This window comes from Oncorhynchus tshawytscha, linkage group LG30, assembly GCF_018296145.1.
Source record: "Oncorhynchus tshawytscha isolate Ot180627B linkage group LG30, Otsh_v2.0, whole genome shotgun sequence".
NCBI lineage: Eukaryota > Metazoa > Chordata > Actinopteri > Salmoniformes > Salmonidae > Oncorhynchus > Oncorhynchus tshawytscha.
The window spans coordinates 2,006,069-2,030,469 of record NC_056458.1 but is presented as its reverse complement, the minus strand read 5'-3'; the positions used below and the strand labels follow the sequence as shown (position 1 = coordinate 2,030,469).

General features: G+C 40.8%; 3 protein-coding genes across 8 annotated transcripts; 2 read left to right on the top strand and 1 right to left on the bottom strand.

The window, feature by feature from the left end:
• Nucleotides 1–3,627: 3,627 nt before the first annotated feature.
• Nucleotides 3,628–13,980, top strand: slc25a35 (solute carrier family 25 member 35). 2 transcript variants are annotated; one of them, XM_024394884.2, is made up of 6 exons: nt 3,628–3,881; nt 4,152–4,934; nt 5,443–5,508; nt 5,675–5,827; nt 12,272–12,406; nt 12,726–13,980. In XM_024394884.2, exons 2-6 carry the CDS (start codon nt 4,563–4,565, stop codon nt 12,894–12,896), a joined length of 897 nt encoding a protein of 298 aa, XP_024250652.1. In that variant the 5' UTR covers nt 3,628–3,881; nt 4,152–4,562; the 3' UTR covers nt 12,897–13,980. The 2 variants fall into 2 exon arrangements, with proteins under 2 accessions (XP_024250652.1, XP_042165229.1); XM_042309295.1 differs by lacking the exon at nt 3,628–3,881 and having other exon boundaries at nt 4,090–4,934.
• Nucleotides 13,981–16,390: 2,410 nt separating this feature from the next.
• Nucleotides 16,391–18,934, bottom strand: rangrf (RAN guanine nucleotide release factor). 5 transcript variants are annotated; one of them, XM_024394886.2, is made up of 6 exons: nt 18,806–18,934; nt 18,262–18,351; nt 18,035–18,151; nt 17,485–17,647; nt 17,049–17,143; nt 16,391–16,647 (listed from the first exon to the last, which is right to left on the bottom strand). In XM_024394886.2, the coding sequence occupies exons 2-6, from the start codon at nt 18,339–18,341 to the stop codon at nt 16,521–16,523; spliced, it is 582 nt and encodes a 193-aa protein (XP_024250654.1). In that variant the 5' UTR covers nt 18,342–18,351; nt 18,806–18,934; the 3' UTR covers nt 16,391–16,520. The 5 variants fall into 5 exon arrangements, with proteins under 5 accessions (XP_024250654.1, XP_024250657.1, XP_024250655.1 ...); XM_024394889.2 differs by having other exon boundaries at nt 18,262–18,342; nt 18,806–18,930; XM_024394887.2 differs by lacking the exon at nt 18,806–18,934 and adding an exon at nt 18,637–18,753.
• A 572-nt stretch (nt 18,935–19,506) lies between these two features.
• On the top strand, nt 19,507–23,577 carry LOC112228187. Its single transcript, XM_024393300.1, has 8 exons — nt 19,507–19,645; nt 19,842–20,002; nt 20,321–20,422; nt 20,626–20,703; nt 22,489–22,596; nt 22,756–22,854; nt 23,006–23,151; nt 23,357–23,577. The coding sequence occupies exons 1-8, from the start codon at nt 19,526–19,528 to the stop codon at nt 23,575–23,577; spliced, it is 1,035 nt and encodes a 344-aa protein (XP_024249068.1). The 5' UTR covers nt 19,507–19,525.
• The last annotated feature ends 824 nt before the right edge of the window (nt 23,578–24,401 follow it).

Sequence of the window (24,401 nt, the reverse complement as noted above, 5' to 3'; positions counted from 1 at the left end):
CCTCAGTAAAATAGAGATAAATAGTATTTTTTGTAGTTACTAACTCCGACATGGTATGTTTGTAGGTACTAACTCCGCCAGGGTTCTTTGGAAAAAGCCTATGGGGACAAACGCCTATGGAGAAATTATGGGTTTATAGATAAACCCCGAAAATAAGATCTGTGGTAAACACGGGTTTAGGAGATCTTATACACTTTAGTCTATGAGATAATCTTAATCAGCTAACGTCACCTTTTCTCAATTGTGAAGCATTTATGTAATAGAAAATGTACATAACGCACATAAAGGCTTCATAATTCACAAAGGTCATGTTAACTGACTGATATTATCTCATAGAACAAAAGGTATAAGATCTCCAAAGAATGTGGGCGAATGCATTTCCTGATTTGTTCTCGTTTTAGATTTGGTTCATTAAGAAATGCTTCCAGCCATGACTGAATTCAAAAGTGAGTTGGTTTCGGGGTGTGGTTTGATGTGGGTGTCTCTTGTGTGTTCGAAGGTAGGGAGAGCCACATTTTTTAGCCAATAAGCTTCAGGCTGTTGTGCAACGATGTCAAAATTGGTTTGATAGGGACCTCAATAAATTACACAATGTAAATGGGACAATATTTTCATGTTGCACATCTTTTAGTTGTCTCATTAATGCTTTAAATATTTGTATATGCATTTCTACAATTTATAGTTGGTTTGAGGATTTTAAGTAATTGACATTTGGAGCATTGGACCTTTTAAAATATTGTCTCATACATTGTGTAATTTACTGATTGTCACTAACTAGCCTCATAAGGATATCGAATGTGAAACCAAATTGACCATAGGCATTAAGATCAGGTACCAATGAAAATTGTTATGGTACCCTTCAATCCGTGACATTTTTTTTCCTATCACAAATCTCAGTTTTGGTCGAGACTGACTACAACATTTGTCTATTTACACCTTTTTGTCCATTTTGACACTATAATAAATGTTTTTGACTCATATCGACGCAACATAGGCCATTTTCAAAATGAGAAGTTGCTTTTTAGGGGTAGTCCACAATGCTATATCAACTGATTTAAAAAAAAACTTTTTTTGTCAAATTAAAATTTTGGCTTTTATGTTTCATTTATATAACAACATTCCGACCTTTGTTTAGCATTATCTAGTCCAAATATGGTATGATTCCACGATTTGTATCCGTTTGAATTTCTTTCAATGGGGGACTTTTATTTTGAAGGCGAACCGCAAATTAAACTATTTTGGCTAATCCTTTTTTTGTTGCTAGCTTTACACAGGTCTCTTCCGTCTTGTTTTGCATTGCGAGTGAACCCCAATTGGCGCATTCAAGCGGATCACTTTTAGGAAAAGGCTTAGCTAAAATGCTCCAGTTGTCAACAATGTTATCCACAACGCAACAACTAGATGGAGCTGAACTTGGTAGCCACTACCGTACAAACAATCAGTCTCGACAAACCATCAGCAGGGAGAGGCTATACGGACACGCCTGGTGCCCAAATTGATGACGTATGTCGAGCAGTGAGAGTCGTCCTCAAGAGCCCCTCTTAAGGCTGAAGGTATCTCTAGACTAACATGGCGCTCTATCTTTATATCTTGACAGTAAAATAAGCAAGGAGATAGACCAGATGCTTTTCAACTTTCTGTGGAGAAACCGTACCCATTACATTAGGAAAACTGTTGTAATGAACACTGCATTTTCTGGACTTTACTACCTTAAATAATACTTTTAAGATCAATTGGATTAAACAATTCCTAAGAAGACCCACTTCTATCTGGAATTTTATTCCTCATCATGTCTTCTCTACTTTTGGTGGCCTTAACTTCATGTTGTTTTGCAATTATAATATTGACAAAGTTCCAGTAAAACTTTCTGCTATGTTCACCCTCACAATTACAACACGTAACTTTTACATTTCTCCCACATTCACTGTAATCATGTTCTCCTCCACACTTTGCACACTTTTTGATTCCTTTACATTGAAGAGCTACATGTCCCATTCTTTGGCATTTACAGTGCATTCAGAAAGTATTCAGACCCTTTGACTTTTTCCACATTTTGTTATTCTAAAGTGGATTAAATAAAACACAGTACCCCATAATAACAAAGTGAAAACAGGTTGTTAGACATGTTTGAAAATGTACTAAAAAATAAAAAACAGATATCTGTAAGAATTGTCCGTAGAGCTCTGAGACAGGATTGTGTCGAGGCACAGCTCTGGGGAAGGGTACCAAAAAATGTCTGCAGCATTGAAGGTCCCCAAGAATACAGTGGCCACCATCATTCTTAAATGGAAGAAGATTGGAACCACCAAGACTCTTCCTACAGCTGGCCGCCCAGCAAAACTAAGAAACCAGCAATCAGGCTTTTATGGTAGAGTGGCCAGACGGAAGCCACTCCTCAGTAAAAGGCACATGACAGCCTGCTTGGAGTTTGCCAAAATGAACCTAAAGGACTCTCAAACCATGAGAAACAAGATTCTCTGGTTTGATTAAACCAACTTTTTGGCCTGAATGTCAAGTGTCACGTCTGGAGGAAACCTGGCACCATCCCTACGGTGAAGCATGGTGGTGGCAGCATCATGCTGCGGGGATGTTTTTCAGCAGCAGGGACTGGGAGACTAGTCAGGATCGAGGGAAAGATGAACGGAGCAAAGTACAGAGAGATCCTTGATGGAAACCTTATCCAGAGTGCCCCAGGACCTCAGACTGGGGGGAAGGTTCACCTTCCAACAGGAAAAAAACCATAAGCACACAGCCAAGACCGCAGGAGTGGCTTCATAGTGGCCCTGCCAGAGCCCGGACTTGAACTCGATCGAACATCTCTGGAGAGACCTGAAAATAGTTGTGCAGTGACGCTTCCCATCCAATCGGACAGCGCTTGAGAAGAATGGGAGAAACTCCCCAAATACAGGTGTGCCAAGCTTGTAGTCTCATACCAAGAATGCTCGAGGCTGTAATTGCTGCCAAAGGTGCTTTAACAAAGTACTTAGTAAAGGGTCTGAATACTTATGTAAATGTGATTAATAAAAAATGTAAAAATTGCACACAAAAATATAAACCTTGTTTTGCTTTGTCATTATAGGGTATTGTGTGTAGATTGATGAAGGGGGGGACACTTGAATCACTTTTAGAATAAGGCTGTAATGTAACAAACTGTGGAAAAGTCAAGGGGTCTGAATACTTTCTGAATGCACAGTAAAACAACGCAGTGCCCTCACGAGCCCTCCCAATTAGCTAGTTTAGAGATGTGGCTAGAAACTTCAGTGAGATAAAAATGTGTCTGCCGAAGTTGTGTTACCTGCCGCCCCAAGGTTAGAACTACCTTTCTAGGGGTTCTGATGCTTCTAGCCTTGAGATGTATTTTTTAAATATTTTTTTTACAACATATCTACAGTATTTCACTTTTTAATGTGTATAGTATTGCTTACTAGATGTTGTCCAACAAATTCTGTAACCACTCCCTCTTCAAATCAGGGTTGATTGGAAAAAGCTTTTCAAAAGTGGACATGTATTATATCTTTGTACTCCCTGACGAAGGCCATGCAGCCGAAACGGGTCAGAGTTTTTAAACTTTGTTTCCATTGAACATTGCCACAAAAATGAAGGCATTTTAATTAATTATATTAAAAAGTGCCTTGGTCCTCCTTTCCTTTTGATGACCAATTTACCCCTTTTTCCAAAGAGCACCGTCTGTCTGGCAAAATCTACTATTGTGTACCTCAGCAGTGCAGTGAGGGATTCAACTCATCTGGCCAGGGCCCCGGGTAGGCGTGTTTTGCACCCAGTAGAAGTTGATTGTATTAGTTTTGGAATCGGACTGCCTCCCAGGCGTGAGCCAGGTGCCCTGTTCAAAGCCCACGGCAAAATCGTCTTAATTTATGTAGGTGAGTAGAAATCGGTGCTTTAACATGCCTTTATCTGCCTTCCCAAATTAAACCTAGTTTTAAAACTCAAACATTTTATGGAAAAGAGATGTTGTATGTTTCTTGATGATACACCATGCTATCTGTCGACATGACCGAGAGGCACAGATTACTGTTCGATGTGGAAGGGCGCTCACTGCTTTTGCCCGTTCACATCACCGGTGATAGATCCGTGTCATGCAGATCAGTATAATCAAATCCGCCCTATGTTACGTCTATCCCTGATTCCAGGTTGGCCAACGGTCCTCTACATTGTGCTCTGATCGTCCAATCAAAAGAAGCCGGATGAAGGATGTGCTTAACTCGGCGTTCTCATTGGCCAAGAAGACAAGCCAAGGCTTTGGATGAATTCATCAGCACTTGCACACGTGATATGTGCGCGCTGGTCCTGATTAGCTGACAAACAGCTGATGAACATGGCAAGGACACAGTTTAAAGGACAGACGGGAGGAAGGCATACTGAGTAGAAATAACCACAATGGAACATGCAAACTATTTTTAGGGCGCGACCGATTATTTATTATCGTCCAGTAGTCTGTGACCTTGGGATTTTGACAGATTTTGCTTAGAACCGGCGATTTGGAATTCTACACATCTTTCATATACCGAATTTCATTTAGCTAAGGTCGAGCCCATTTAGCAATGGATTTTATATTGAGCGGGGCAGCTGCCTGCGGAGCTTGCCTGTTCACTAACCCACTGGAGGTTGTCAAAACTCGAATGCAATTACAAGGAGAGCTCAAAAACCGGGGGACCTACCAGATTTACTACCGCAACGTTTTCCACGCTTTTTACACTATCGGCAAAGTAGATGGACTAGCTGGTTTACAGAAAGGGTTGGTACCGGGACTTGTCTATCAGTTTTTCATGAATGGAGTTCGGCTTGGTTCGTATTCAATCATTGAGTCATCTGGATACATCCACACGGACGGGAGGGTTAGTGCTGCTAAAACTACAGTAGCAGGGGCTGCCGCTGGAGTAGTGGGGGCAGTGATGGGAAGTCCCATCTACTTGGTGAGTATTGCGCATGCTCCGCATCATGGATGATCATTTGTGTGTTTACATTTATGGCTAGTGAGTGACCGTTCCGTAGACCGGTGCATTTGAATGTCTGCTCTGTAGTTTTTAATGCTGAAAACATCTCCAATATCAGCATGACGAGTTCAGTGGTGTAGCCTCCAGACCAGCGGTTCCCAACCGTTTCCCTTCCGGGTTCCACCAAATCACCGTCGAAAACTCTTGAGGACCACCATTCGCGGAGTCGCAGAATCTTTTAGCTTGCTGGTCTAATTTGGTCAATTTTATGTAACAGATTAAAATACGATTGTTTTTTTATTATTATACACAATTTGCATTGTTTAGTCATGTAAAATTGCTTATAATACCATTTAATACTCCCATCTGTTTAAAAAAAAAAGTAAAATATTATTAATCGTGTACCACCTGCAACCACTGCTCTAGACTTGAGGACAGTTGGTGAGATGAGGGAAGGCTTGACATTCCTGTTCTTTCCATCACTCAGGTGAAGACTCACATTCAGAGTCAGGCCACTTCCTCTATAGCTGTTGGACATCAGTATCAACATCAGGTAAAGTCTAGTCGTCCATCAATCAAATAAATCATGTTTGTCAAATGTTCATATACATTGTAACTACTGTACTCACCCCTTCCATCCATTTCTACCCCTTCCATCCATTTCTACATCTTACTCCTCCATCTGTCCTTCTACCCCTCCATCCTTCCCTCTCTCTCAGGGGATGGTCCATGCTCTGGCAGCGATCCACAAGCAGCATGGTATCCTAGGACTGTGGAGGGGCTCCAGTGCAGCTGTACCTAGGGTCAGCGTGGGGTCAGCTGCTCAACTCTACTCCTTCGCTGCCTCCAAGGAGCTTGTCGTCGACCTACAGGTTAGGACGGGTTGTTAAGATCATTCTCTTGGGACAGACTGTTAACATATCCTAAATTGAGTAGCTGTCCAGCGAGCAGCCAAGATTTGTGTGGTAGTACACTCTAAAAATTTGCGGTTCAACTGGAGTTCTTCTAAGATCCTCGAAGAACCTTAAGGTTCTTGGCAATGAAAAACAGCCCCAAAAAGGTTATTCGAAGAACTTCTTAGGAGGTGGGTTCATCGAGGAACCCCCATTGTTGCTGGAGTTCTTCGGGGGAACTTCACAACTGAAAACCTTCGCGCCAAGTTTGAATGCGACAACAGTTTAAAAAGGTAAGCTGGGTTGATGTTTGGCTCTGAATATGTATCGAAATAATTTATATAAAATACCAATGAATGACGAAGACCATTATGGTCTTCTGTGAATATCTTCCTTAACGTTACTATAGCTGTCACGCTAGTTAGCTATAGTTCAGTAAAATTAAGTTAAATATTAGAAAGTTGGGTTTGACAGTTGGCGTTGTATGAGCTACTGTACCGTTAGCTATGTCCTTACTGGGCAGGACTAGGTTTGTATTATTTCCTGAACTATATTCTGTCCCATATTGTATATCGTTTCCATAAAGCCAACATGGCTTTACACTCATTATTAACTTAAGTTTCCAATCTAGAGCAGTTCTCATGTGAGCATGAACTAGCTAGTGTTAGCTTTGTTGACGTTAGCTAGCTAGCCAACACTTTATCTCGTTTCATTTTTTTTTTAATAGCTAGCCTACTAAGGACGGTGACCTGTCCAGCCGAGATGTTACAATGAACTGAATTGGACACCGGAGGGCTTCCTCTTTATATAGACTGCTACAGCATGCAACACAATTATGAACTCATAATACAATACTATCCCGTTTTGGAAATGTTACATGTATGCCCCCTTGTGGAGGGAAATTAATAGCTTAGATGGTAGCTACAGATTGGATTCAAATGCAAAATGGTATTAATACAGTGACTAGACTAGCTCTTTTGTATGAATGCATGCCCTTCAGAATCCAAACACAGTATTGTCACGCAGCAAAATGTTGCGTATAATCTTTCAAGTCAGCCTGATAAAATATTGAACAATTTGTGTACAAAGAGAGCTTGAAATTTGATATTAGGCCTGAATGGCAGTATTTTACTGTATGGCAATACTGTATTGGCTAGTGCTTTATCCAATATGTTCTTCTATATTGCATTCAAATTTGTCGATGACATTTCTTTCAATATTGATTTAATATATACACAGTTGAAGTTTACATACACCATAGCCAAATGCATTTAAACTCCGTTTTTCACAATTCCTGACATTTAATACTAGTAAAAATGTCCTGTTTTAGGTCAGTTAGGATCTCCACTTATTTTAAGAATGTGACATGTCAGAATAATAGTAGAGTGATTTATTTCAGCTTATATTTCTTTCATCACATTCCCAGTGGGTCAGAAGTTTACATGCACTCAATTAGTATGTGGTAGTATTGCCTTAAACAATTTAAACTTGGGTCAAATGTTTCGGGTAGCCTTCCACAAGCTTCCCACAATAAGTTGGTTGCATTTTGGCCCATTCTGCTTGACAGAGCTGGTGTAACTGAGTCACGCTTGTAGGCCTCCTTGCTCGTACACGATTTTTCAGTTCTGCGCACACATTTTCTATAGGATCGAGGTCAGGGCTTTGTGATGGGCACTCCAATACCTTGATTTTGCTGTCCTTAAGCCATTTTGGAACAACTTTGGAAGTATGCTTGGGGTCATTGTCCATTTGGAAGACCCATTTGCGACCAAGCTTTAACTTCCTGACTGATGTCTTGAGATGTTGCTTCAATATATCCGCATAATTTTTCTCCCTCATGATGCCATCTATTTTGTGAAGTGCATCAGTACCTCCTGCAGCAAAGCACCCCAACAACATGATACTGCCACCCCCGTGCTTCATGGTTGGGATCGTATTCTTCGGCTTGCAAGCTTCCCCTTTTTCCTCCAAACATAACAATGGTCATTATGGCCAAATGGTTCTATTTTTGTTTAATCAGAACAGAGGTCATTTCTCCAAAAAGTATTATCTTTGTCCCCATGTGCAGTTGCAAACTGTAGTCTGGCTTTTTTACGGCGGTTTTGGAGCCGTGGCTTCTTCTTGCTGAGTGGCCTTTCAGGTTATGTTGATATAGGGACTCGTTTTACTGTGGATATAGATACTTTTGTACCTGTTTCCTCCAGCATCTTCAAGGTCCTTTGCTGCTGTTCTGAGATTGATTTGCACTTTTCTCACCAAAGTACGTTCATCTCTAGGAGACAGAACGCGTCTCCTACCTGAGCGGTATGACGGCTGTGTGGTCCCACGGTGTTTATACTTGCGTACTATTGTTTGTACAGATAAACGTGGTACCTTCAGGCGTTTGGAAATTGCTCCCAAGGATGAACCAGACTTGTGGAGGTCTTCAATTTTTCTTCTGAGGTCTTGGCTGATTTCTTTAGATTTTTTTCCCATGATGTCAAGCAAAGAGGCACTGAGTTTGAAGGTAGGCCTTGAAATACATCCACAGGTACATCTCCAATTGACTCAAATTATATCAATTAGACTATCAAAAGCTTCTAAAGTCATTACATTTTCCAAGCTGTTTAAAGGCACAGTTTACTTAGTGTATGTAAACTTCTGACCCACTGGAATTGTGATACAGTGAAATAATCTGTATGTAAACAATTGTTGGGAAAATGACTTGTGTCATGCACAAAGTAGATGTACTAACCGACTTGCCAAAACTATAGTTTAACAAGAAATTTGTGGAGTAGTTAAAAATGGACTTTTAATGACTCCAACCTAAGTGTATGTAAACTTCTGACTACTGTTCTTTGACACATTTTCTCTTTCTTTTGAAATTCTTATAGAACACAACATGGACACAATGCAATTGGGATCAAGAAGAAGGTAAGGATTTGTTGTAGGACAGCTGCATTTGAAGTGTACATTTTAACCTACATGGCAGTCAAAACAAACTGAACTCTATTAGCATACACGTGTGCAAATTATCTTTTCAGATATTCTCAAAAATGAGTCAAATCCATGGAATGGATATAGACAAAAAGAAAATGTAAAGGACTCAGTAAGGCTAGTGGCAAAATGATAGCAGAGGCAGGGTGAAGACATCATCCTGCTATTTTGGCAGTCCCTGAAGGACAATACAGAAGAGGCACACAGGTATTTGCTCTTGTTTCTTACCTTTCTCTAATGTAGCCAATACATAGTACATTAAAAATATGTATTTTGTATTAAAATTAGCAAATGTAGTAAGATCATTGCTTTACTAGGACTCGAGACCACAGCTCTTGCCCTTCTTCAATGAGGACCCGAGTGGCCTTTGTCTGGGACAGGGTATGCCTATGCACAAATACATTTTCTTCATAAACATGTGTGCATGCTTATAACACTACAGCTGAACATTTTTAATGTTTTTTGGTAATTGTATGTGTATTCATCTTTTGTTGACACAGGTTTCACCGCTCCCAACTCCTTTACTGAACATCGGTGGAAATTAATTTCACCATGTGAGTGAAATCACGCTGGCCTTTGCTGGGGAGAAAATCTACGCCCTAGAGGACGCCCACATGGGACTTGGGGCCCTGCTAGGACTGTTTTTTGTGTTTTTTTAAACATTTTATTTTCACTAACATTTCCCAAAAATGTCAACACATGTTCTTAAGTTACTGTGTTCTGGGGATAAGAGAAGTTGGGGTGAAGTTACAAGGGCTGGTCTTAAAGATGGCAAACTTCCTAACATAACTAAGTGGTTGATGGACACACACACACTAAAGCAAAAACAAATCTGTATTTAGCATCAAGTCTACAATATTGTTAGTTTACTTATGATTTGTTTTTATTGTACATACATTTGAAACACATATTGTAATGAAAAGCTCTATACAAAGTAAATGTATTATGGTCTGACATCTGCAGACATTTTGTTATGTGTTTAGTAAATTGTTTTTGTAAATATGAATTCACATTTGTGGTGCCACTAAATAAACAATTATTTAAATCAATATTGTTATTATTAAAATATTGTACATGGAGTTACATTTTTCGCTCTGAGACCTTGAAGTAGTTGTTTCACTTGATCTGCAAGTGCCGTGGCTTTTGTGGCGCGATCGGTAACGATGCTTCATGGGATGTTGATATGTGCAGAGTGTCCCTGGTTCGAGGAGAGGGACGGAAGAAACACTGTTACACCTGCTAAATCTAATTTCTGAGAGAGAAGTAGGCATAGATCAATATCTTTGTCGGCCTATTCCATCATTAGGCCTATGCCCCATGAATGTTGGTAGTTTTGGTTGCCAGTACAAACCCCACATCAGTCAATTTATAACACAGATGTTAGTTGTGTTTTATATCATAGAGGACAGAGGTATTTGGGCAGTTCAACGATAACGGAGTTACTCGTTGACTCCAAGTTTTCACTTTAAAAAAGTATGCCAAACAAAAACCATTGCTTTAAACTGTATATAGACTTTTTTTATTTTGTTCTACTGTATTAATGACTGTTTTTAGTTTGTGTGTAACTCCGTCTGTCGAATTGCTACGCTTTATCTTGGCCAGGTTGCAGTTGCAAATGAGAACTTGTTCTCAACTAGCCTACCTGAAAACAAAACTTTTCGCAAACCATATAAGGACTGTGTTGAAAAATGTACACAGAAAATGTCACAAACACATTTACTGGAAGAACTGTGCAGATGCAAAGATTGGTGACAGAATTACAATAAAATCTCTTGCGACCACGTTTTCCAAAAACTCAACCCTTTACACTCGTACCCGTATGCGGGTTGAAAATGACAGATTTGCCCCTAAATTGGGCCGCAGTGGTTGTACAGTAACATGCTATAAATGTCAGAGCTCAGGTCTCCTTCACAGCACTGTATGGGTTTTGAATGACAACCGTCCTGAATTTGAGCACCACACGCAACAAGAAGTTGCCCCCATCTCTCCAACTAATTAGGCAACTTTTTTGTTGTCTGAGTGAGCGAAATGCTGAAAATTAAGAGGACTGTATGTATTTTGAAAGATGAGACGTTGAAGATTATAATAAATGTCATACAAGCAAGTCAAACAGCTGTGAGTCCAAATGTGTACTTCATATTAAAAAAAACTCAGGTCATAAAAAAGCAATTTATAGTTAATTACTCTTTGTCATAAAAGTGCATAGAAATTACTTAGGTACTGTGCACACTTTTGAGAGATGTGTGGTTACCTGGAGACACTAGTTAGTCCTCTCAAACACTTTTGTTGTCTCATGTTTCACACACCCCACATTTCCAGGATAATTTTTTATCATGTTACTGAATGTATCCAGAGTATTTTCTGATTTCATTATCAACAAATGTGGTGAAAAGTACAGTACATCTAAAATGCACATCAAATCAACAGTGTAATGTGGATTCAGAATGACTGCATTCGGAAAATATTCAGACCCCATTACTTCTAACATGTATTGACATGTATTGACTCGGGGGTGTGAATACTTATGTAAATGAGATGTATGTATTTCATTTTCAATACATTTAATTCAATTTCTAAAAAACATGTTTTCACTGTCATTCTGGGTATTTCATTTAAAGTGCTCGAAAGCTTTTTTACTGTCATTCTATATATATTTTATATTTGTTTCATAGTACAATTTCTTAATTTTTTGTTTAGTTTAGTCACACAATCTCTCAATTTACAGTACATTTGATGATTAGCTGTCCAGTCAGACTTATTTGCCATTCCTTTTGCCTCATCCCTCTCAACCATACCATTTTCAATTCCTCATCAATCCATGGGGATTTAACAGTTTTTACAGTATGTACTGTATATATGCCCTAGTTTCTAAAAATGTTGGCCTCTTAGCTTTCATTTGAAACATATGAACTTCACATGTTGGTGCTCATGGGTTCTTTTAGATGGACATTTGTCATTTCCCATTGTGCCCATTTGTAAATACTGTACATTATGTACTACAACCTTATGGTTACCACAGCAGTGCTCTGCATTTGGTAGGATGTTCTCTGTTCATTTTGGGACATTTGACACCATTCATAATATTTCACCAGTTACATGGTGTTTACATAACTCTGTTTGGTGGGGAAGAAATGACTACCTATGACATATCAGCTCCATCTAAACAAAGTAGTTAACAGAAGTTTAATGTTACAGAAGAACACTGCATCAATCTCATTTTTTATTATTTTAGACATATCAAATGATCTGCTATGTTAACAGCTGGATACTGGCTGTCAGACCATTAAGAGATGGTTCCTTAGACACTGATAAAAGCCTAGTCCTGGACTAAAAGGCACTTACAGTAGAGATTTTCCACTGTCTGGGACACGTCCTATAAGTTATTTTTCGGGAAACCAGCTCTAAGCATACCTCACTAAGTTACCCTTTTCTCTCTCCCCCTGGCAGGTGTTCCCAGAGGGCAGCTGGCTGGTGGCTCTGTGCGCAGGGATGATCAGCAGTGTGGTGGTGGTGGCTGCCATGACACCCTTTGACGTGGTCAGCACACGGCTCTACAACCAACCTGTGGATCATACAGGCAAGGTCAGTGGCTTACTTTACATGGTCCTTCCTGTGTGGCTCAGTTGGTAAGAGCATGGCACTAGCAACACCAAGGTCCTGGGTTCTATTCCCGCAGTGATCACATACTAAAAATGTATGCTGTCACTGTGCTGCCCTGTGGCTCTGGAAAAAAACTCTCACGAGGGAAAGGGTGTGTTGAGCAAAATATGAAGATTAACATTCCTGTAGGTCTAGAGTATTGGTAAAAGGGACCCAAGTTGACCCACTGTTTACCACATGAATTGTCTTAATGTAATTGTACTACTCTCTAACATGGCTCTGGATATACTCTAATTTCCAGGGAGAGCTCTATAAAGGTTTTGGGGACTGCTTCTCGAAGACACTGAAGATGGAGGGTGTGACAGGGCTCTACAAAGGCCTGGGTGCATCCTACTTCCGTCTGGGGCCACACACCATCCTGTCTCTACTGTTCTGGGACGAACTGAGGAAGCTCTGGCAGCAGCACAGATAGTAGCCGGCAGGCAGGACAAGCTCTACTCTGCCAGCAACACAGATAGTATCAGGAAAGGGAATGGTCGCGTTCCAGGCCATCTACAAAGCAGTTGCGCTGCATAAATTAACCAATGATTGCCACGTCATCTACATTGCAGTCGGGCATTAGTATGATACTTTTTTTGTATGGTTTTATTTGTATCTTTTTCTCAAACCATAATAACCATACATAAACAAAATACAAACAGACACAAATTTCATCAAACATAAATGGCATCACACCTGCTCAGGCCCACGTGTTCACACTGCAACCATGCGCATCACGTATGTCTCAACCACACTCCCCCCCCATCCTTCATCCCCTGGAACATTACAGTGCTTGTAGCATTCTGCCATATTACCTCAAATTGCACTGTTCTATTTTTATCTGTAGCCCACACCTTTTGAATATTTACATAATACATTTGAGTCATCCACTGTCATAGTGATGGAGGATCATTTGATTTCCAGTTTTTGAGAAGTTTTCTCAAAATCATTGACGAGAAAAGTATGGTCCACCCTGTTTGAGTATCTCACCGCACCCTAATATGCCACGTCTTGAAATATGCAGATAGACAGATTAAAAGCAAATTTACATTGTAAAACCTCTGACAGCCAACTGTCTAACTCCGCCCATAACTTTTGGACCTAGCACTCCCAGAAGGCATGGATTATTAAGTCCATGTTAGTTTTACACTTGAGACATGACTCTACTGTTGTCATGTAGAATTTGTGAAATTTGTCTCTTGTATAACAAATTCTATACAAGAGTTTATACTGGATTAAGCGTACATTTTCGTTAACTGTAATTCCGTTAGTTATGTTCCAACACTCCATCTTGTGCCAGGCATCAGAATTCAATGCGGTTACTGACATCCAGGAGTTGGGATGTGGTGCGTGACTGCAATGTAGGTGGCCCTGAACATGGACGCAGTCAGGTATAAAGATAAAGACTCATTAAGCCACAGGTCAGTTCACAGGTTAAATGATCCCTCATTTAAAGAGTTTGTAGCCTGATCCCAGATCTGTTTGTTCAGTCTTGCCAACTCCTATGGCCACAGCGTAAACAGATCTGGGACCAGGCTTATGCATTTGGTCTTGAGACATATGTCAATAGTGGAGGAGTTTACTTTTGTGTGTAAACTTTTTTTTAACTAGAGCAAAGGTTCTACACTCCAATAAGAATCAAAGAATAATTCAAACTGGTTTCTTATCTCGGAAGCACAATGAGGTAACAATAGGCTGCTGTGGTGGCTGACACATTGTGGTATGCAACAGAATAGTTTATCCATCCAATAAGAATAGGAAGATGTTTCTGAGTCAGAATAATTGTCAATTCTTCTGCAGAATGTTCACCACAAGCTTCCTCCACTTGTACTAATAATAACGTCCTTACCTCATCCAAGTTACTGACTGCTGTGAATTTATGTAGCTTGAGTACTATGAAACCTCTACTACACAATTTAATTTACAGAGAATTAGAACATCTACAGATTAGGCAAGACTTCTTCAAACGTACATGAACAATCTCAGCACAGTATTAATATAGAAAAAAATCGACCTCCAGAGTAGATTTAATGATTTACAAACCCATCGCAACAGTTGTTTTCACACATTTAATATAAATTTACTGCAGAAATTAGACATGAGTTTATTTTTATAAAGTATAGTGGGATTTGTTCATACCGCTTGCCTTACTGTAAAATTGCTCTCTGGATGTATAGCTTACTGCTTCTATTGATTCTAAGGTTGACTAATATTGTACATTGGGTCTGCTTACTTGACACAGCTGGGTTATTTAATTGCTGTACATCCATTACAGGCATTTTGATTCATTTTGATCTCTCTAATGAATGTATTAATTGTCTTGTGTAGATCCAATCGCTGAAGGATATTTATTTACTAACGTGATTCTGATATTGGTTTGTTACACAGCCATATGCAGTGCCATGTAATGTAATTTTGTAGGATGCAAAACAGCCCCCCCCTTCCCCCCCAAAAAAATGAATAAATAATAATACTTGTAATTGCTGTCAAATGGAAATATTTCCTTTTCAAGGGTAGCAGTTAAACATGGGTTGTTTTCCATTGCCAAGGAGATGACAAGTGAAAAAAATGGCAAAGTGAAACGGTTGCAACTTCACTGATTTTGAGCTTGTAGTGAATGCTCAGACTTCGGATTCAAATTGAACAAAAATATTAACGCAACATGCAACAATTTATAAGATTTTACCGAGTTACAGTTCATATAAGGAAATCAGTCAATTGAAATAAATTCATTAGGACCTAATCTATGGATTTCACATGACTGGGAATAGATAGAAAAGGTTGGGGCGTGGATCAGAAAATCAGTCAGTATCTGGTGTGTGACCACCGATTGCCCCATGCAGATTGCCCCACACACCTCCTTCGCATAGAGTTGATCAGGCTGTTGATTGTAGCCTGTGGAATTTTGTTCCACTACTCTTCAATGGCTGTGCGAAGTTGCAGGATATTGGTGGAAACTGGAACATGCTGTCGTACACATCGATCCAGAGCATCCCAAACATGCTCAACGGGTGACATGTTTGGTGAGTATGCAGGCAATGGAAGAACTGTGACATTTTCAGCTTCCAGGAATTGTGTACAGATCCTTGTGGCACGGGGCAGTGCATTATCATGCTGAAACATGAGGTGATGAGGTGGATGAATGGCATGACAATGGATCTCAGGATCTCGTCACGGTATGTCTGTGAATTCAAATTGCCATCGATAAAATGCAATTGTGTTCGTTGTACGTAGCTTATGCCTGCCCATAACATAACCCCACCGCCACCATGGGCACCCTGTCCAAAATATATATATTTTGTGAAATTATATTTAAAGTCTTCTGTTGTGCAAACCCAGTTTCATCAGCTGTCCGGGTGACTCGTCTCAGACCATCCCGCAGAAGCTGGGTGTGGAGGTCCTGGGTTGGCATGGTGAGGCCGGTTGGATGTACTGCAAAATTCTCTAAAACTACATTGGAGGCAGCTTATGGTAGAGAAATTAACAGTCAATTCTCTGGCAACTGCTCTGGTGGACATTCCTGCAGTCAGCATGCCAATTGCACACGACCTCAAAACTAGAGACAATCTGTGGCAGTGTTGTGACAAAACTGCACATTTTAGAAAGGCCTTTTGTCTCCAGCACAAGGTGCACATGTGCAATGCTAATGCTGTTAATCAGCTTCTTGATATGCCACACCTGTCAGGTGGATGGATTATCTTGGCATAGGAGAAATGCTCACTAACAGGGATGTAAACAAATTTGTGCACAAATTTTGAGAGATAAGATTGTGCATATGGAACATTTCTGGGATCTTTTATTTCAGCTCATGAAACATGGGACCAACACTTTACATGTTGCATTTATATTTTTGTTCAGCATAAGCTAAGTTCATACAATTTAAGTAAACACAAATGATACAATGAGAAGACAAACAAAACCAAAGCGCAATCTTGAGTGGTTTTTACTGTGACCAGTATATTACATTATGTCCGTCTGAGAGAACAAAAAGATTGGAGATGAGTGTAATGGCAATGTCTGTTGAAGCGGTGTGGTGGGCTGGACCTGAAGCACTCTTCTACCCAAACACGCCTGGGTCGTGTAGTCGGAGAGACTGCAGTAAACGCTGGAAGTCCTGTAGCGTCCATGGCTCTGTGTCCTCCTGCTGCTCTCCTCCCATCCCCACTGCACTGCTGCTGCCAGGGCTGGGAGGGCAGAGAGGAGAGGGGGACGGGAGAGGTTAGTGAAAAGGAGTAGCGCTTAACAGGCAGCTTAGGAAAAAGTGGTAATACCATGGTAATAGCATCTGTAATAGTAGTTATAATGTTATAATGAAAACATTGATACCCTGTTTTCAGTTTAATTTATATTAATATAAAATAACATAACACCTTTTGCCATAGTACCTTTAGCCTAGATTATGCTCTACCTATGCTTTATCCATATATGACAAAAAAATATATATATTTTGTGAAATTATATTTAAAGTCTTCTATTTCACAAAACACCAGGGATAGACAGGAGTCCCCTATGGGCACTGTTCAAAAGTAGTGCACTATATAGGGAATACGGTGCCACTTGGGACAAACACCCTGTATAACCTCACCTTATGCTGAGGGGGTCGTTGAAGGTCACTAGAACATCCGTAGAGAACTGTGGTAGTCGGAACAGGCCAAGGTGAATGGTCACTGTATTTTTGGCCTGGAGGAAGGAATGCAACAAAACAAGATACAAATCTAAATAAAAAGGAACCAGAGCTGGAACAGTTCAAATACAGTTAACCAACAGTTGAGGTGAAAGGACTAGCACTTGTGCATTTCCTGAAAAGACTAGCCTATAAATCCTCTTGTGTATAGGACACATGACCAGACATGAATGGACATGACTGTTTGTGCAAAGGGTTGTGAATGGACACGTGAGGCTGCAGGTGAGATTGTCAGTCTGAGGTCACAGTGCACTTACTTTCCCTTTCAAAAACAAGGTTACAATTTTACTAAGAATAAATACATTTTCAAAACTAAGAAAGAAACAGACAGACGTACTTCCTCATTGAACTTGGCCACACACTGTGTTCCAGTGAGCAGAAAGGCAGAGCTGCACTCCTCCAGGGAGAGGTCTGACTTGGGCAAGGCCACCACAGCCCTGACCTCTGATGTCCCTGGGGCCGATGCCTTGTTGCTCCCTGCTACATCCTCAAAGTGGTACCTAAAGGTCAAAGGTTACGTTATGGGGAATGGGGAGGCTGAGCAGTGAGCACTTCCTATTGCAATGCTTGACTTGGACTGAAATAAGTGCTGGTATTGTTCATATATAGGTGGAGGAACGCCACAATACTTTTGAGCTAAAATCTATAAAGACGTGCAGGAACTCAAAACCTAGAAAATGTGAGGTGCCAGTACTCAGTTCCGGTGAGTTCCTGCCCAAGTCAATCACTGCAAAAACACACAGGATTCCTCCTAAATAGCCCTCTTCTACATATAGTGCACTACTTTTGACCAGAGCCCTATGAACCTTGGTCTCAAAAGTTGTGTCCACTATAAAGAGAATAGGGTCCCATTTGGAATGCACTCACACCACAATTTTGGTGCATACCTAGCAGCGTCTCCATTCTGGACATGGCTCTGTAACTCTAGTAGTTCCACGATGATGCTCTGGTCATTGTGGTCGTGGGCAAAAACCTCCTGGTTGTCTGGAATCTCCCTCAACTCACTGCTCATATACAAGGGAGGGAGGGGGTAAATGTGCTCGAGACAGTTCAGCTTTCCCTCCGCAGCTGACAGAGTTGCCCATAGAAATGTGTTCATGATATTTAGGCTCACCTGATGTCTTTGGCACTGTGCGGGATGGTGGCTGACAGGGCCCCTCCAAATAGAGGACGACCCACTGTAGCGTTCTGCATTCTGGAGGAACTAGGGGAAATACAATGGACAGGGCGCTAAATTAGAGACTTATGGGGCGGGCTCATTAGGGACTGATAATGGCACCTCATCAGCATTTTTATTTAGCTCTTGAAAACCCTTATCTGTAGCGTTTTCAGCAGTTAGCTTCGCTTACGGTTTCCGATGCTGTGTTTTAACGTTAAGAAACGTCAATAATTATTGCTTGTGAAACAGTTTTTGAAACATATGCTGATATGCTCCTTATCTTTCATATCAGCGAGAAATAAATATTTCAAATAAAAAATATGCACTTACTGTAGCAGTTTTGCACATATCCATATGCTGTGTTAGCACGTGATCATGACTCTCAGTTCCATTACAATACACAATACACAACAATTTAAGTCGTTGAGATATCCATTATACATCCGAAAACACCACTGGTATTCATTTGTACAATTAATCAAAACTTGTATCAACCTACCTGAGTTTTTGTAAGCACTTAAGACAACACAAAAACACAACACGAAGAGCTACAAAACTGCCATTTTTATTGGCGGAAGTAAATACTGAAAACAGACACGTAAAGCCAGAAAATAATCTGTCCTCGCGACGTAATGGCCAGAAAGGTACTGCCATCTAGCGAACGTCACATAAATGGTCTCAAATATAAATGTTATTCTTTTGCAAGTGTATTCTTGAGAAGAAATCACGGTACCCAAAACCAAGGAGACTACAGCAGATAAAGTACATAAAAAAGCAGTAAAACTTCAATTTCCTCGTACTTTCTTTATTACATCACAACCCTTCTATTTCGTCACTACAGAATTTCATGGCTCAGTCATTGTGACAATAAACAAGCTTTTTGTTGAGATCAAATCAATCAATTATCCATTTTAACGCGTGAGGGAAGTGGCCATCAACCGAATGAGGTAAGTGAATGGCAAATATCTTCTGAAATCAACAGTGATGATTATGCAAAAAAAAAACTCTAATTATGTTTGTCAGATGTTTTCTACCTCAACATGGTCTATATCTAGCATAGGTAGATATCATAGGGAGGCATAGGGACACCACTTTTGACTGATGGAAGAGTCGAACAGACGTTGTCATCAATGCAACCATTTCAAATGTTAATTTTTGACACAATACAATTTCCCACTGAAGTTCAGTCTCAGACTCTCATCTATAGGTGTCACATGCAATGACAGACTCTGGCTCTGGATCATCATTGATGCCCCTGAGAGGCATTCTGAAGAATTCTCATCCATCTGATGAACCAGAGCTTTTAGTTCACAATCCCGACTGCCCCCTGCACTGCCAGGTACCATCTCCGGCCATTGTGCCCTTAACCCCTAAAACTACTCTACAACCAGGGTGCTGCTCTGTGGCTGGCTATGTGGCTCTCCACATAAATGTGTATTTGGGGTGACGGGGACTGCGACGGCGACGGTTGAGTCAGGCAGAATACAAATTTCAGTTGTTAAAATAGACTAAGTATATATTCTATTCTGTTTCAGTCCTCCCCAGTGCCCCTGACCCAGCTGCAGTGCCACCTCAGCCTTGGTTCCAACTCAGCATCACTATCCGACCCAAGCATGCCCCTCAAAGGCATCCTCAGGACCAGCATCAGCTCTGGGGTGACGGAAACACAGAAAGATTGTAACAGTTCTAAATTTCGGTGAGGTCCTTTTTATTTGCAGGTCCTTTTTTATTTCCCCCTTATTTTATTTCCTCCCGTATTATCCCTCAGTGACGGAGGATGGGTGCATTGCACATTGGTTTACTTACATTTACTACATTCAATATCAACAAGCTTTTGTTATCCATCTGTTTCATGCCTGAAAGGTTTGATTGAACCTTGTGCACTGTATTTCCACCATTCTTAATAGGCCTAATTATATTCTGCCCTCCCCTGTTCTGAGATATAAAATCAAGAAGATACGAGGAAGTGCGCCATCTAGGTTTTATAACTCTGTGGCCCTTGCCTATGTTTCAGGAAGAGACAGAGATGGGACGAGGGCAGCATCCTAGCCACTAGCTGTCACTCCTGGCTGATGCCTGTGTCAGGGAGAAAGGATGTCAAACCTGGGCCTCATCTGTGAGTAGATCAGAATGATGGAGGTATATAGAGAAATTGATATCCATAGTGGACATACTGCCATTGCACCTACAATTCATTGACCAGTCATCTTCAGTGAATGAAGTAAAAAGACAAATCTCACTTCACTGTGGACAATAGACATTTTTCTTCTTCTTCTTCCTCCTCCCCCTCTTCCTCTTCTTCCTCTTCCTCCTCCTCAGGTGTAGTGTCACCATGTTGGATGGAGGTGCAGGCACCAGTACATCAGGAGAACAGATATGTCTGTGTATGAGTAAGAGGTAAGAGGACAGAAAGAACATTGCATGTTATGCATCAGATATGCTGTATCTGTCTTGATGTACAGTACCAGTCAAAGTTTGGACACAACTACTCATTCAATGGGTTTTCTTTTCTTTTACTATTTTCTACATTGTAGAATAATAGTGAAGACATCAAAACTATGAAATAACACATATGGAATCATGTAGTAACCAAAAAAGTGTTAAACAAATCTAAATGTATTTTATATTTGACATTCTTCAAAGTAGCCACCCTTTGCCTTGATGACAGCTTTGCACACTATTGGCATTCTCTCAACCAGCATCATGAGGTAGTCATCTGGAATGCATATCAATTAATAGGTGTGCCTTGTTATAAGTGAATTTGTGGAATTTCTTTCCTTCTTTAATGCGTTTGAGCCAATCAGTTGTGTTGTGACAAGGTAGGGAGGGTATACAGAAGAACCCTATTTGGTAAAAGACCAAGTCCATATTATGGCAAGAACAGGTCAAATAAGCAAAGAGAAACGACAGTCCATTATTACTTCAAGACATGAAGGTCAGTCAATGCGGAATATTTCAAGAACTTTTAACATTTCTTCAAGTGCAGTCGCAAAAACCAACAAGCGCTTTGATGAAACGGGCTCTCATGAGGACTGCCACAGGAAAGGAAGACCCAGAGTTACCTCTGCTGCAGAGGATAAGTTCAATAGACTGCAGATTTCAGCCCAGATAAATGTTTCACAGAGTTCAAGTAACAGACACATCTCAACATCAAATTTTTAGAGGAGACTGTGTGAATCAGGCCTTCATGGTTGAATTGCTGCAAAGAAACCACTACTAAAGGGCACCAATAATAATAAGAGACTTGCTTGGGCCAAGAGACACCAGCAATGGACATTGGACTAGTGGAAATGTGATATTTTTTGCTTACAACCACTCCGTCTTTGTGAGACGTTGAGTAGGTGAACGGATGATCTCCGCATGTGTGGCTCTCACCGTGAAGCATGGAGGAGGAGGTGTGATGGTGTAGGGATGCTTTACTGGTAACACTGTCAGTGATTTATTTAGAAGGCACACTTAACCAGCATGGCTACCACAGCATTATGCAGCGATACGCCATCCCATCTGGTTTGCGCTTAGTGGGATTATTATTTGTTTTTCAACAAGATAATGACCCCAAACACACATCCAGGCTGTGTACAGACTATTTGACCAAGAAAGAGAGTGATGGATTGCTGCATCAGATGACCTGGCCTCCACAATCACCCGACCTGGTTTGGGAAGAGTTGGAACACAGAGTGAAGGAAAATCAGCCAACAAGTGCTCAGCATATGTGGGAACTACTTCAAGACTGTTAGAAAAGCATTCCAGGTGAAGCGGATTGAGACAATGCCAAGAGTGTGCAAAGCTGTCATCAAGGCAAAGGGTGGCTACTTTGAAGAATCTAAATTCTAAAATATATTTTGATTTGTATATCACTTTTTTGGTTACGACATGATTCCATGTGTGTTATCTCATAGTTTTGATGTCTTCACTTTTATTCTACAATGTAGAAAATAGTACAAATTAACAAAAACCCCTAGAATGAGTAGTTGTGTCCAAACTTTTGACTGGTACTGTATGTCAAACACAGTCAGGCAAAGTGTCCCTTCATTGCAATGGGGAATTACATTGATTGGAGAACACCTAAGATGCCATGCCACCGCTAATAGCATCAGGCTTTGTCTAAAATTCAAAAAAACTATCATGTCCACATGGTTGATTGGTTTATTATTCCTAATCTGACCTAATATTATTTCTCAGGAAGAAGAGCCAGAGCTGGAATGAGATGAGTATTATGGCCACTCAGCCTCCCTACACAGACAACCCCTGGATGAAGGCAGATGATGGGTTCACTGCCTCTGTGGCATGGTAACTGTTGGCCTATTTACTAGGTGCAAATGCAAGTGAAAGGGTATCATTGGCATAGACCATTCTGTGTCCATCTCCCTCTCTCTCTCCCTCTCTCTCTCCCTCCCTCTCCCTCTCCCTCTAATGACCTATCTTGTGTGCTTCTGTCCTCTCCTTTAGGCAGTCCCTGTCCCTCAGGGATGAGGCAGGACCCAGCCACAGCACTACCAGCACCTCTTACAGCCAGCCTCCGTGGTCTCCTCTGAAGCCTGGGAAGAAGTGAGAACACACAGACAAATATATTCAGACACAAACACATCTAGACGTTATCAGTACCCTATGCTATAAGGCCCAAGAGGATTGTGTGATTTTACGGGAAACTCTTATTCAGCATGTCTTTCAGTTCCTTACTGACTACGCTTGCCTTTAGTTCATCAGCCTCAAATCAGTATCCAAACCGAAACCAATTAGACCAACCTAAGGACACCTCACAACACGGGATGATGGGCCCGTCAAAGCAGGCATTAGAGGCAAAGGCTATGGCCACAGAGGAGAGTGCAGACATAGATCTCTACGGTGAGTAAATCAAAAAAGTACACAATTACAGTACTCCACAGCGTTGAATAATCACCACCAAATGCATCCTGCCTGTGCAATGAGTAGATGTTGAAAGCTAAGAGCATTGGGGTTCTATTTTTATCTCATCTGCTGCCTTTTCACCTGACAATCACCTTGTTGAATTCATTCATGCATTGATTGATTGATTAATTCATTCTCACAGTGAGACCCAGCTTTGAGCAGCTGAGGAAAGCCCACTTCAGAGAAGACAAAGAGGTGCTCCTGGCTCGGAGATCCATAGTCAAAGATGATGATGAGGATGACGATACGGAGAATACGGATTACACTATCCCCAAGCTAAACTATTGCAGCTGCACCTCCAGTGGTGGGGGATATACAGCACCGATGAGCAAGCGGTCACAGACAGGCGAGTTGCACACATGATATGACACTGTAATGAACATGATATGAGACTTGCTATTATCTACACTGCAGTCTACTGCACACATACGTTATGGTTATTCACAAACTGTCATCATGAGTGATTATGATTTTTCTTAGAAATAACTAAAAGGAGGATCTGAATGAATAACCAGCTCTCCTTTTATCTTCAGTAGATATGGCGAAGAAGAAGACAACTCCCTCGGATAAGTGATGAGTGGGTGTCTGTGTCTTGGCCACTGTCTCTGCGCTATCACCATCACCATGCTTATGTTACACCCCACCTGTATGAGTCAAGGTGTACAGTACCAATGCGTTACCACATCAATAGACTTGTAATAAATGCACACCTCAAACGTTATTCTCTTGTTGTCGTTTTTATTACTATCCCAGTCAGGATTTTAATTTCACCAAAGACTTCCTTGAAAGTTAATCATCCATTCTGTTAACACCAGAGGGTACTGTGGAGACACTGCCAAGTCCTAACCTTAGTGTAGTCAGTCATTTTGTGTCTAAATAGGTGTTGGAAATAGAGATACAATCTCTTGATATCACCTCTTTACTTTTGAAGTGCTTTTTTCTGACTCAGAGTTTCAGACAGCTTCTGCATCCACACGTCCCCGCATGTCAATAGACAGTACCACCTGCTGTGGTTAGTTTAGGCATGTGTGTTCAGGCAGGGAAGCTACAGACAATGAGGAGGAACCCCCCAAACTTATATGGAGAGCTCAACAACCTCAATTTAATGCTGCAATATGTAACTTTTTGGGTGACCTGATCAAATTCACATAGAAATGAGAGTTATGGATCTGTCATTCTCATTGAAA

Coding starts and splice junctions, on each gene's coding strand:
- slc25a35 (XM_024394884.2), top strand. CDS start 4,563: ATGGATTTTATATTGAGCGGGGCAGCTGCCTGCGGAGCTTGCCTGTTC. Junction 5,828..12,271: donor AGCTTGTCGTCGACCTACAG/GTTAGGACGGGT, acceptor TCCCCCTGGCAG/GTGTTCCCAGAGGGCAGCTG. Junction 12,407..12,725: donor CTGTGGATCATACAGGCAAG/GTCAGTGGCTTA, acceptor TCTAATTTCCAG/GGAGAGCTCTATAAAGGTTT.
- rangrf (XM_024394885.2), bottom strand. CDS start 18,660: ATGGATATGTGCAAAACTGCTACA. Junction 17,144..17,484: donor TGGCCAAGTTCAATGAGGAA/GTACGTCTGTCT, acceptor TCCTTCCTCCAG/GCCAAAAATACAGTGACCAT. Junction 16,648..17,048: donor AACGACCCCCTCAGCATAAG/GTGAGGTTATAC, acceptor CTGCCCTCCCAG/CCCTGGCAGCAGCAGTGCAG.
- LOC112228187 (XM_024393300.1), top strand. CDS start 19,526: ATGACAGACTCTGGCTCTGGATCATCATTGATGCCCCTGAGAGGCATT. Junction 20,423..20,625: donor GTCAAACCTGGGCCTCATCT/GTGAGTAGATCA, acceptor CCTCCTCCTCAG/GTGTAGTGTCACCATGTTGG. Junction 20,704..22,488: donor TGTCTGTGTATGAGTAAGAG/GTAAGAGGACAG, acceptor ATTATTTCTCAG/GAAGAAGAGCCAGAGCTGGA.